The sequence below is a fragment of the Echinops telfairi genome, unplaced genomic scaffold (genome assembly GCF_000313985.2).
Source record: "Echinops telfairi isolate 266 unplaced genomic scaffold, ASM31398v2 ScPeMD7_18;HRSCAF=68, whole genome shotgun sequence".
NCBI lineage: Eukaryota > Metazoa > Chordata > Mammalia > Afrosoricida > Tenrecidae > Echinops > Echinops telfairi.
Genome location: NW_022103915.1, coordinates 11,793,548 through 11,807,257, shown reverse-complemented (window position 1 = coordinate 11,807,257; position 13,710 = coordinate 11,793,548). Strand labels below are relative to the sequence as shown.

The window sequence follows — 13,710 nt, the reverse complement described above, 5'->3', positions numbered from 1 at the left end:
CTGCATTTTCACAGACATGACATGTGCGTGCTGGGGTCTTTGCAAAACGGGCAGCCCCCTCTGTTCATTCGTTTCCTGCACATGCTGGGTGCATTATAGGTGTGTGTGCCCCAGCATGATTTGGCTAAAAATACACTACAGAACGTCCCTCTCCCTCTCTCTCTCTCTAACAAAAAGTCTACCCATAAGACAGGTCACGGTCGTCTCTTAGATTCTAGAAAAAACACACAACTGGACGTGTTGGTCGTATCAGCAATTTTCCCATGCCATCGTTGGCTGCTGTCACGTCAGCCCGATGCATGGTGACTGCATGCACCAAGGACGCTGCCCAGTTCCGAACCTTCCCCAGACTCGGCTAGGGCTCCATAGAGTTGTCACTGGCTACTCTCCGGAAGCAGGCTGGCCAGGCCTTTCCTCCTGGTGCTTCTCAGTGTAGAACCTCTGCTGGGCCCTCAGCTTCAAAGCAAGGCAAAGGGGCATTGGCTTGGGATAGAGCCGAGTCTCCTGCATAAAAACCAAAACCAATCTCACTGCCTCAAGTCAATTCTAACTCATAGCAACCCTAGAGGAGAGGGGTAAACTGTTCCCGGGGGTTCCCAAGATTGACTCTTTTCGAGAGTGGAAAGCCTCATATTTCTCCCATGGAGCAGCTACTGGTTTCAAACTGCTGGCCCTTTGGTTAGCAGCCCAACTTGTAACCCGTACGCCACCAGGGCTCCTGCCTCCTCCATAGCAGGTGAGAATTCTGTTCATAGAAGCAGAGCCTGGAGAAAGGTTCTCCGTGGGAGCCTTTCAAACTTGGGACCCTGCCCTCAGCCTTCCCTCCCCTTCGGGCCCACCTGAGTGATGCCCGAGTGAGAGAGACTGTGAGGCAGGGACAGAACACTCCTCTCAGCGGGGAGGGGTACCTGGCACTTGGCAGCTGTGCCCCAGAGGTTGGGAAGTTTCCAAAAGATGTTCATCACCAGTAAGGCAGGATGAGCCCGGATGAGGCCTCACATACAATACACAGTCTCTCTCTCTCTCTCTCTCTCTCTCTCTCTCTCTCTCTCTCTCTCTCTCTGCCATCGAGTCCATGCCAACTCAGAGCCACCCTAGAGGACAGGGTAGAACTGCCTCTGAACTTCCAAGACCGTAACTGTTGAAGGGACTAAAAAGCCCCGTCTTTCTCCCACGGAGTGGCGGGTGGTTTCAAACTACCAACCTTGCGGATCACAGCTCACTAGCTGAGGCTAAACCCAACCTTTTAATATGACAGACCCCGTGGAAGGAATTGGAACTCCCCTCCCTGTGACTAAGGAGTTCTCGTGGCCTAGTGATTGCACATTGGGCTGCTGAGCTTGAGGTCAGCAGTTTGAAACCACTAGCCAGCTGCTCCTCAGGAGAAAGAGGCGGCTTTCTATTCCCAGACAGTCACAGTCTCAGAAACCCACCGGGGCAGTTCTACCCTGTCCGCTAGGGTCCCTGTGAGTCAGCATGGACTCGATGGCAGTGAGTTTGGTTTTTGGTCCCCATGACTGCATGGGAGGCCGAGGCCCCAGGGACAGCTCCTTCCCTGGGGGGTGGGAGGGGGGAATGGTGGCCAGAGCAGAGTAGAGGACGTTGAACGATGAAGCCAGCTAACATATGTTCCGCACTCGGGACAGTTCCTGCCACAGAGAGTCAGGTTAATGTGAAGTATTTTTACTGATGTTGGGGGGTGTGGGGGAGCGTGAAGTAATTTCTGAGCTAGATTTAGGCAGGCGCCCCAGGGTACCTGACTTCCCAGACACGAGAGCTTTGACACAGACCACGCCTATCAGAGCAGGCAGGGAGATTGTTGAAATGCTCACTCCCTGGTCCTGGTGGCACCGTCTGATAAGCGCTGGGCTGTGGTTCAAGCGCTCCAGCCTCTCTGTTTGGGAGATAGGAGGCTGTCTGTTTCCGGGGAGCCTTGGTGACACAGTGGCTATACGTGGGGCTGTTCATTGCAAGGTCAGCAGCACCCGCCCCTCTTGGGGAGAAAGACGAGGCTTTCTCTTCCCAGGAACAGTCAGTGCCTGGGAGACCCACGGGGCTGTTCCACCCGCTCCTATGGGGTTGCTGTGAGTCGGCAGAGACTCAAAGGCCCCAGCTGGCTCTGTGTCTACACAGATCCTTAGGAAACACTGACCTCGGCGGACAAAGGAGGCTCGGTGGCAGACTTCTAACCTTCCGTGTGGGGAGACCAGGGCTGGATCCCCGGCCAAAGCAGCTCAGGCACAGCCAGCCACCGTCTGTCAGGAGACGCATGGTACTATGATGCTGACCCACCCCTCAACCGCCAGTGTGTTGTACTGGGGTGGCTCGTGTGTTGCTGGAAGCTATGTCATTGGTCACCCACGTTGGACAGGTTTCATGGGGGCTTCCAGACTAAGAGCAGACTGGGAAGAAGCAAGAGGCTGCCCTCTCCGTGAGGGAGCAGCCACTGAAAACCTGACCAATAGCAGTGACCCTTTGGACATGTTATCAGAAGAGACCAGTCCTTGGAAAAGGACATCGTGCTCCTAGAGCAGAGGGGCATTGAAAAAGGGGAGGGCCCTCAGAGAGATGGGTCTATGTCGTGGCTGGAACAGCGGACTCAAACGGAGCAGTTGTGAGGATGCCTTCGGGTCGCTAGCAGTCCCAACGGACTCGTCGGCACCTAACAACCTCAGCCTGACACTGACCGGTTTCAGCCAACCTTCCAGACCAGTGGTTCTCAACCTGTGGGTCGAGACCCCTTGGGGGGTCGAATGACCCTTTCGCAGGGGTCGCCTAAGACCACCGGAAAACACATATTTCCAACGGTCGTAGGAACCGAGACACGGCTCCTCTATCCGTCTCCAGGCAGGTCCGCCCACATGCAGATCCGCCCACCTACGAGTACCCAGCGTGAACTGTTATCCATGCTACACCATGCTTCGAGACAAAATTTCATTTATTTGTAGTTAGATATGAATATTTCACGATATATAATTACATATTGTTTTTGTGATGAATCACTCTGCTTTAATGAAGTTCAATTTGTAACCATGAAAATACATCCTGCCTATCAGATATTTACATGGCGGTTCATAACAATAGCAAAATGACAGTGCTGAAGTAGCAACGAAAATAATTTCATGGTTGGGGGTCACCACCACACGAGGAACTGTATGAAAGGGTCCTGGCATGAGAAAGGTAGAGAACCACTGTTCCAGAGGAAGACAGCGGAGCGGAGCGAGAGACCTTTATCTGTTTCCGAAAATTAGCCAGTGACACCCCTACAGACCACATGGCCTGACCCACAGCCAGTCACGGGGATGGCGGCCCCGCAGGGCCCTATTCCTGGGCTCCACGCCGTGGTGACCATTCCATACTGGCTCCGCGTTTAAGAACCTTCCACCCCGACAAAGCTGGCATCGAGTGACCACTCGCCCCCCCCCTCTTTCCTTCCAGATGTTCCTGGTCCGCAAGGACAGCGGCTCCAAGCACCTGGTGCTCTGCGTCCACTTTCCTTCCCGGGGCGAAGGCTCGCCGGAGGTGCTGGAGTACACCATCAAAGAAGAAAAGTCCAGTAAGTGCCTCCCCGCCCCGCCCCCTGGCCCCGCAGCAGCTTAAGCCCCGCCCTCTGACCACGCCCCTAACCACGCCTCCGGCCACGGGCGCGGGTTTCAATTCAAGAGGGGAGGAAGTCGCTGTTCCCCAGTTACCGGGCCATGGACTCCGTTTATTGCTCAAAGGCCAGTTTCCCTCTCTGCTCCCCCATCTCCTGCTGGTTGGCTCTGCCTCTTCCTGGACTCTTCTTCTCAGGAATGTGGGGCGACCCCGAGGGGGCAGGGGAATAGGGGGTAAAGAACTGGACGTCCCCTTACAGAAGGATCACTGGGAGGAGATGAGCCAGTCAGGGTGCAGGGTAGCAATGAGGAAACAAGCCACTTGCCTCTAGTTCCTAAATGCTTCCTCCCCACCCCCACTATCATGATCCCAACTCTACCTTACAAATCTGGCTAGACCAGAGTATGTACATTGGTACAGATAGGAACTGGAAACACAGGGAATCCAGGACTGATGACCCCTTCGGGACCAGTGGTGAGAGTGGCAATACAGGGAGGGTGGAGGGAGGGTGGGTGGAAAGGGGAAACCGATTACAAGGATTTACAAATAACCTCCTCCCTGGGGGATGGACAACAGAAATGTCGGTGAAGGGAGACGTCGGACAGTGTAAAATATGACAAAATAATAATTTATAAATTATCAAAGGATTTATGAGAGAGAGGGGAGCAGGGAGAAAGGGGAAAAAAATGAGCTGATACCAAGGGCTCAAGTAGAAATGTTTTGAGAATGATGAGGGCAACAATGTACAAATGAGCTTCGCACAATGGATGGGTGTATGGATTGTGATAAGAGTTGTACGAGCCCCCAATAAAATGAGTTTTTTAAAAGAACTAGGGGAGAGACCAACAGATAGAAATGTCTAGTATATTGTAAGTGTTGGCACAAAGTCGACATTCTAAAAGGCAGAAACTACATCTTATTTTCTTCTCACACAATCTAACACAGTTAAACATGGCTGGATTAAAGGATTGAAAATCTGATCATGGAGTGGCACTGTGTACTGAGTGTCCACCATTAAATAGTTATTATGAAAAGTGTATTCAATGGATGGGTGGATGGATGGATTGTGATAAGAGTTGTATGAGCCCCCAATAAAATGATTTTAAAAAGAAAAAAAATGAGGAAGAAAAGGAGAAGGCGGAGCTGGACCCCCGGGTCCCAGCGTCAGCTAGGTGCCATGATCTCAGGACGTCACGCACTTCTCTGAGCCTGTTTCCTCGACTGCACAACAGGCCCTGTCTTCACGCCCCTGCCTGTATCACAGCCCCATCCCTGTGTGCACAGGGCTGCCCCAGCAGAATTGGGCCCCGGTGGGTGGGAAGGTGTTGGGGCCCCCTGCTCAAGAGTGGGTTTGTGTTGCCAAGCAAGGTCACCCCTAGGCCACTGGGTTCAGTCATCTGGACCAGCCCAGGGCCATGTGTGCACATGTCCGTGTCAAAATCCGCTTAATGAAATGCAGGACAGAATTGCAAATTGGCATGGGATCCAGCCGGTCTGGAGTCGTAGAGGCTGGATGAATGGACGAACCACGCAAATTATTGCCCTGAGATCATCTTGAATCGTTCAACCCAGAAATAGCACCAGACGTCTTCCTGAAACAAAACAAGAGCTTAGCTGGCTGAGAATGCCTGTCTTGAGCCTGGTGCTTCTTAAGAATGTCCAGCTGACTGATGACCTGAGAGGGAGGGAGAGGAACTGACCGCAGGAGATCCCACTGGCAATGCAATGGAGAACGGCTAGATGGTGGTCTTCGAGGATCACGAGTGCATGGGAACGGGAGAGGAATAATTCAGGTGGCAAAGGCAGTCCACCTTAAAGAGCCTCGCCCACATCACTGAATTGTCCAGGGAGGCACAGTAGGTTGGATCCATTCTGCTGTGTTCGTTCTCAGCCACAATAAAATATAAAATTATTAGAAGAGAAAGCCTATTGGGAAAGTCTGTAGACTATTCAAGGTCCTCCTCTGATGGGCCCGCGGGGTTGCAGAGAAGTTTCTACTCTTGGTTGGCGGCAAAGTCTCACCAGTTCAAGGCGTGGTTGGTCGGTGCTGAGTCAGTACTGATTCACAGTGACCCCTCATACAGACAGCAAAACAGAAAACTGCCAGTCCGGGGCCATCCTCACAGTCAGTGCTGTGCTTGAGCCCATTGTGATGGCCACCACGTCAGCCCATCTCATGGAGGAGCGTCCTCCTTTTAGCTGAGTCTCCTCTTTCCATCTACTCATTCGCCATTGCTAGCGCCAATTGGATCACTGTGGTCAGTTCCCCTCACTTTCTCACGTCATCAGTCAGTTGGATGTTCTTTTTTTTTTTTTTTCATTTTTATTTATTTATTTATTTGTTTTTTTTGTTTTGTTTTGTTTTGACATTTTATTAGGGGCTCATACAACTGTTATCCCAATCCATACACACATCAATTGTGTAAAGCGCATTTGTACATCGTTTCTCAAAACATTTTCTCTCCATTTAAACCCCCGACATTAGGTCCTCATTTCCCCCCTCCCTCCCCGCTCCCCCCTCCCGCATGAGCCCTTGATAGTTTATAAATGGGTATTTTGTCATATCTTGCCCTGTCCGACGTCTCCCTTCATCCACTTTTCGGTTGGATGTTCTTAAGACAGAGCAATGCTCAAGCATGATCCCTGTGTGAGTCTGGGTGGACAAGAGAAACAAATTCATAGACACTCATATGTGTACAAGAAAGAGCTTTATGAAGGACCAATCTCTATATAACCCCCTCATAGGGGGACAGACAACAGAAAAGTGGGTGAAGGGAGACATTGGTCAGTGTAAGACATGAAAAAAAATTATAAATTATCGAGTTCATGAGGGAGGGTGGGGAGGGAAAAAACTAACTGATACCAAGGGCCCAAATGAAAGAAAATATTTTGAAATGATGATGGAAACATATGTACAAATGTGCTTGACACAATGGATGGAAGGATGGATGGATTGTGATAAGAGCTGTACAAACCCCAATAAAAATTATTTAAAATAAATAAAGAGCTTTATCTACAAAAGCAATTGATTATTGAGAAAACATCCCAGCCCAGTCCAGGTCAAGTCCATAAATCTGATATTAGCCCATATGTCCATTACCAGTATATAAATTCTTCTTCAGACTCATGCAGCACATACAATGATGCCAAATGCAGAAAGGAAGATCACAGGCCAGTGGGTGGAAAGTCTTGTGGATCCAGTGGTGGTGGAAGCAGCTCAGCACTGGCATGGGTTCCCACGTGGCTCCTCCAGCTCCAGGGCTCTTGTTGCGTCTGGGTAGCTCCATCAGGCTTGTCGTCAGTAATGTCTCGCAGGGAGTGAGTGTATCTGGCCTCCAGTGAGCTATTTATCTCCCTGGCGCCTCCAAATGAGGTCATCAAGCTGCGACTTGGTTGGCGGGCTAGACTCCACCCCTTCACTCTGCAGAGTCTCAAATTGACAACAGATTATGTAACTCCCACAATCCCCTTCTCCAGAGATCGGGCCCCCCTTGATAATGGCCCCTAAATACGAGACCAGTTTCGCCATTCTTGCTCCTCAGGAGCATTGCAGCTGTCCTTCCTCTGAGATAGACTTGCTCATCCTTCTGATGGCTCCTGGAAGATTCAATGTTCTTCTCCCGTCTGTCGGCCATGGGTGACCCTGCTGGCATCTGGGGTGCTGGAGGCATTGCTTCCAGTGTCACACTCTGACAGACAAGTGGTGGCATTTAAGAAGGACTATGAAGTGTTCTGACATGCTTCTTCCTAAGAAACAGCTGTGCCAGGTCCCGGGTCGAAGGGAAGGGGAGAAAGGCTGGGTTCCCAACCTCGAAGGTGGAGGGTGGAGACAGGCTGGGGCAGGAGACACCATGATGGCGACAGTTACTATGCAGTTACTGTGCCGTGTGACAGGTGTCTCACAGGAAGCGGGCCACGGTGGTGTCAGAGGGGGATATTCAGGCTGGATCATGAAGGGTGCGTATTCGTCAGATGGAAGGCTCCTTGTCTAGCCCCAGATGTGGGTGAGAAAGTAAACCTAGAAGCAGGTTCCCTTCTCCACTGAGACCCAGCCTCGTGCTGAACGTTGTCACTATGAGGTGCGGGGGCGTCAGTGCTGATTCACACTGGCCCTTGGTGCAGTAGAAAGAAACACTGCCCAGCCCTGCAGCACCCTCACAACGGTTGTTACACAGGAGCCCATTGACGGAATGGGCAAAGCCCAGGATACCGATTCTCCTGGTCAATGGAGTGCCCACCGTGCTGCAGGCACGGGCCTGCGGGTAGAGATGCAGCAGGGCACAGGCCAGCCTTTCATTCCAGGGGCGGGAGGCAACAGTGGAAAGTGAAAACAGAGGGAGCCTCCCGGAGGCTGTGGAGCAGATGGAGGTGGGGGCATGTTAGCTAGCTGTTGGCAACATGCATGAAGATGTAATGGCTTCAACCCAGAAGCAGCTTCTTCCCCACTGACTTGCAAGTTTCCTGGTTAGCAGGAAGCCTCATTCCAGGGCCTGGCTGCCAGAGGCCTGCCCCTTCAGCAGCCAGCCTCCAGCTTCCTGGGAAGCCATAGGCAGGAAAGGGGAACAGGCTTGTGGGTGGTGGGACAGGTCTGAAAGGAAGTGTATCACCTGTGTTACACGTTCCATTGGTTAGAATGGGTCACATGACCACATCTAACTGCAAGGGATACTGGGAAATGTAGTCCAGTCATGTGCCTCCAGACTGGAGAAGTAGAGGATGTGGATTTTAGAATCCCTATCACCAGATACTTTTGATATTCTTCACCAGCACCGTAATTCAAACACATCGATTTTTCTTCAGTCTTCCTGATTCAAGGTCCAACTTTCACGCATACAAGGCGGTTCAAAAGACCGTGGCTTGGGTCAGGCACGCCTTGGTCCTCAAAGGAACATCTTTGCTTTTCAACACTTTAAGGTCTTGTGCAGCAGATTGACCCAATGCGATGTGTCCTTTGATCTCTTGACGGCTGCTTCCATGAGTACTGATTGTGGATCCAAGCAAGATGAAATCCTTGACAATTTTCATCTTTCCTCCATGTATCATGATGTTGCCCTTTATCATGAAAGTACCACGGACTCTCAGAAGGAGGAAGGACAGTCCGAATGCCCCTTAGAGGCAAGCATGGTGAGACTCCAAAGTATGAGACTCTCATACTTTGGACATGTTATCAGGAGAAACCCGTCGCTGGAGAGGGACATTGTGGTTGGTGAAGCAAAGGGGATGGGTAAAAGAGGAAGGCACGGGACAAGCTGGACGGACACAGTGGCCGTAACCACTCGCTCAACACCGGAGCCCTGGGAAGGGTTGCCTTCTATTGTGGAGTCCTTACGAGTCAGAGCTGACTCCGCAGCACCCAACAACGATTCACAGAATAACGGGACGGGGAGTGTGGGTCTGAGGGCAGGGATGCTAATTCGTATGACAAACTTCAATGGCCCCTTTGTCCTGTCCCACTTTCCTAGTGCTGTGGCGACACAGCCCCCCAAGCGGATGGCTTGAAAGAACAACCACACACTTTTTCACAGGTCAGGAGGTTAGAAATCTGCATGCAGGGCCAGTTCTCAGACAAGGCTCTCGCTCTCGCTGTGGTGTGGAGGAAGCTCCTGGTCTCCCAGGGTCCCTCAGGTCCCTGGTGACCTTCATGTTGCACGTGTGGCCTCCCTCTCCCCTTGTCTTGACTTCCTTCTGCATCTCTTCTGCTCCTTTGACAGCTCAGAAGTGATTTGGGTTAGGACCCACCCTGCACTAGTAATTACCTCATTAGCTTAACAAAAGAAGGCCTATGATAACCTGCACAGATATAGGGGTTAGAGCTCCAACATGTGTTGGGGGGCGGGGGAGGACAGTTAAATCTGTAACACATTTAGAGCTCAGGGTGGGGGTGGGGAGAGAGAAGGATCTCACGCCAAAGAGAGTCGAGGATTATGATCTCTTCAGATCAAGTATATCTAGCACCCTCTGAAGCCTCCAGGAGTGGTGGTGGTTGGGAACAGCTACTGGTTCTCCCAAAACCTGGCTGGCTCCTTGCTCACCTGAGTAAGGTGGCCTCAGAAGGTACCGTGGGAGCTGCACAGACAGGTGTGCTTGTTTCTTCCCAAGAGAGAGAGTGATGGCTATTAGCCTTGCTGCTTGAGGCCAGCTGGGTGTCATCCTGTCTGTCATTGACGGGAGTCCTCTGTGGACTCTGCTGCTCAGAAACTGACCACTTAACTGTCAAAACCAACTCTGGGGACAGGTGCTGAAAGTGGTGTGTAGTGATATGCTGAGCGTAGTTCATGTCAACACCTGCGCTTGGATGCTGAGGGCAAGCTGTTCAAGGGAGACCAGGGAGCCTTCTGGGAGGAAACTGGACGTGTGTGTGTGTGTGTGTGTGTGTGTGTGTGTGTGTGTGTGTGTGTGTGTGTGTTGTGTTTTCCTCCTTCCGGTGAACACCTGGTTCCTATGCTCTTCGCTCCAAGTCAACCGCTGCTCTATCTTCCCAAACCCATCTGTTCTTCAGCCAGCGTTGGACCTGGGTCAGGAAGCATTCACCAGGTCTACCCTGAGAACCAGGCCATCGCACCTGGTCTTGCACGGGTCTTTTCCAAATAGGAGCCCACAGAGCCGAAACCAGGCACCCGGAGACGAAGACGACCTACATCTATGAAGTCTCTCTTCCTCCCAGGCCCCAGGGACAGAGTCCTACGTTCTGTTTTCAACCTTGAAAGAAACCAAAGCCCAACTTGACCCCAAAGGGACCCGAGCCCCTTCTTGAGGGGGACGTTCCAGCTGCTGCGTGGTGCCTGGTCGCCATCAGAAGACTGTGTGGCCTGTGTTTCTCTGCCTTTCCATGACGCCACTGCTCGCCAAGGCCCAGGCCCCTGAGGCCTGCCACCAGGCTAAACTCGGCCTTCAGAAAAGCAGCCATGTTTCGTAGCTATGTGGACTCACCAAAAAACCCTGCACCCTTCTTTTCCCTCTCTGCCTGGTGGGTGCCTTCCCCCATCGCAGAGTGATCATGGTGATCATCGTGGCCAACCACGGCCAGGGGAAGCCCGCTCCTGCTCTCATGTGGATGGCATTAGGCCAGGTCATGGAGATGGATGGACACCATCCCCATGAAGGTGAGAACAAGCGTTCACTTCACTCTGCGTGGGAATCCAAGCTCTGCCTGTTAGACTACTCCTGTGACCTTGGGCAAGGGACTTACTTGATTTCTTGGGGCCTCCGTTTCCTTGTCTGAAAGTTGGGCATCACAATGGTGCCTCTCTGACAGGCTGTTAGGAGGAACCGTGTGTTTAAGGTGCTTCGGTCTGTCTGTCCCTGGAGCCCAGCTCAGTGGTGGGTGGTGATGGCGGTGGCTGATCCTCCCGTAGGATCACCAGAAGGAGGAGGGGGATCCGTCAGGGCAGAGGTGCCAAAGCCAGGTGAACACCAGGTGAGCATGGGAGGAGGGAGCCCATCAGCCTCCCCAGACTGGAGAGACCCATGTCATCTCATGGCTGTGTCAGCGGCATCAGGGGTGGCCTGAGGAGGAAGTGGGCAAGGGAAAGGCCCAGTGCCTGGGCCCTTTGTTTGGGGTTCCCCATAGCTGAGACAAGAGGCAATGAGGGGATGCCCCTAATGGAGGAGGTCAGCCTCCTCGTGGACTCTCTGTGCTTGCTTTGAACAAGACTCACTCGGACCACTTCTGGGGCCCTGGGCATTCCCTCTGTTTCTTTCTTTTTTCTTCTTTTAATCATTTTACTGGGGGGCTTTTACAAATCTCCTAACAGTCCATCATTCAATGGTACTAAGCACACTTGTACCTATGCTGCCATCAGCATTTCCAAAACATTTTCTTTCTACTTGAGCCCAGGGTATCAGCTCCTCTTTTTACCCCTCCCTCCTCCACCCTCCCACCCTCGTGAGTCCTCTGTCAGTTTGTGTATTATAGTTGTTGTTTCGTGTCTTACCCCAGCCACTGTGTCTCTTCACATGTCTGTTATTCGTTCCCCCTGGGGGGTGGGCTATAGGATCAGAGCCTAAGTTGGGAGAATCCGGTTTGCAGAAGGCTCTGGATGACAGTGGGAGCCCAAGATGCATTTGTGGGAACCACATGGGAAATAAGCCTCTGGCGATCTCCCTCGATCCGTAATAGCGGGATGGGAGGAACGTGTTACTAAGCAGTGTGCGCTGGAGAGATGCCTACGGAAGATCAAAATGATACTTGAACAGTTAAAACCTTGCCGGTTGAAAGGTTGCTATGTCGCCCACTCCCTGTGTTTCTTGTTAAGAAGTTTCTTGGAAAGCCCTGAATCTACGAGTTCGGGCTAGTTCTTCTGCGGTCGTGTGAGGTGTCATCGACTGGGTCCTGACTCCTGGTCACCCCAGGTACGACAGAACGACCCGCTGCCTGCTCGTGCACCATCCGGAAACCTGTTCTCCAACACCGACGTGTTTCAGGAGTAAGGCAGATGAGGAAGTAAGACCTGGTGATCTGTTTTCCACAATCAGTCCATGAACACCCTGAGGGTCGCGACGGGTGGGTCTGGGTTTGATCTCAGGATGGTGCTGGGCTGGCAGCAGTTCCTTCAGCTGAGCACGGGGTCACTGTGAGTCTGGGATCAACCTGACGGCAGCGGCAGCCACCGTGGGCCTGAAGGCTTTGAGATGCCAGCTCACCACGCGTGTGGGCTCCTCAGAGGCCCTCAGAGCCCTGATGGGGTGGAGTAAGGAGAGCAGAGCAGAGGGCAAGGGGTATAGAGGACATGGGATCAGGATGTGCAGGGTCCAGGCCAGCCTCTGGGCTACAGCCTCGTACTTAGGTGTTTGAAATTAACCACCTGGCCAGGGGACACCAGCTAGTTTTTTCATTCATCTGGACCCTTGAAGAAGGTGACCGTGTCCTGGATGAGACGTCCTACCGGCTGCTTCTCTAGAAGAGGAACCAGGGGTGGCAGGTGGCACGGTCCGGCATGCACAAGAAGCCAGCTGCCCGGCACCCATGGTCTGAACTGCTCTTTCACATTCCTGAGGCAGCACCACTGTACTCCAGGGGCTGCAAACAGGGTGCTCAGCCACTAACTGGAAGGCTGGTGGTTGGAGTCCACGCAGAGGCACCTCAGAGAGAGGCCCGGCGATCTACTCCTGAAGTGTCCACAGCGGGAAACCCCGTGGGGCCGCACGGGGACCCCATCCGTCAGAACGAGCTCCAACCTGCCCAGTGCTCCCTGGCTCAAGGAAAGCCTGCACGCTCCCTGTCCAGTCGAGTGTGTGTGTGTGTGTGGGGGGGGGGGGTCCTTGCCCCTAGTAAACCTCCTTCTCTCGAAGGAAAAAAATAAACAGAAGAAATAATAACAGCAACAACAACACTGGTCTCAAGCCGATCCTGACTTAGAACGACCCTATAGGACAGGGTCAGGACAGGGTCGAACCGCCACCTGTGGGTTTCCGAAACTGTAGTGCTTGGAGAAAACATCCTCTTTCTCCCTGGGGTGACTGGTGTTTTCAAACTGCTGATCTTGCAGTTAGGGATCAGCCCACAGCTTACCCACGACGCCCCCCGCGGCTCCGCCTCCCTGGTGTGTGCTGGTAGACAGACACACCTGTACTGGGAGCAGCAGCCCACCCCAGGACAAATGCAGTCAGGACTGCCACCGCGTGATGGTGGCTGTCACCTCTGCGCTCTGGGGACCCTTAAACCCCAAGGGAGAGGTTTGTGAATTTGCCTGGGCAGTGGGAGCCTCGTCCATGTCTTTGGGGGTCGGAATGTTATGAGTTCTAGGGGCTCCTGTGTCTGACCCTTTCCCCATCAGACTCGTCGCCAGAGACTGAGAAGGAGCCTGGGTTTGAAGCCACACCTCTTAAATCCTGCAGAAGGTGAGGTCACAGTCTGGCTGGTCCGAGCAGGCAACCTCTTAGTGCTTTTTAGTTTTATTTTGTTTTTTTCTAGGAGCGGATCAGTCTTTTTCTGCTTCCAACCCTGGTTGCCTTGGCCGTCTGTATTAGTCTGGGTACTTTGGAGAAACAAATCCACAGCAATTCGTATATAAGAGAGAGTTTTATGTAAAGAAAATGTGCATCACGAAAACATCCCAACCCTATGCTGCCCAAGCCCACAAGTCCAACATTAACCCATTAACCCAACACCAG

General features: G+C 52.5%; 1 protein-coding gene across 1 annotated transcript in view; it reads left to right on the top strand.

The window, feature by feature from the left end:
• RIN3 (Ras and Rab interactor 3) overlaps nt 1-13,710 on the top strand; it is a 114,799-nt gene that overhangs the window by 43,776 nt on the left and 57,313 nt on the right. The window contains exon 3 of the mRNA XM_045287778.1: nt 3,439-3,556. Coding sequence (XP_045143713.1) covers nt 3,439-3,556 — 118 coding nt within the window. The remainder of the gene's footprint in view (nt 1-3,438; nt 3,557-13,710) is intronic.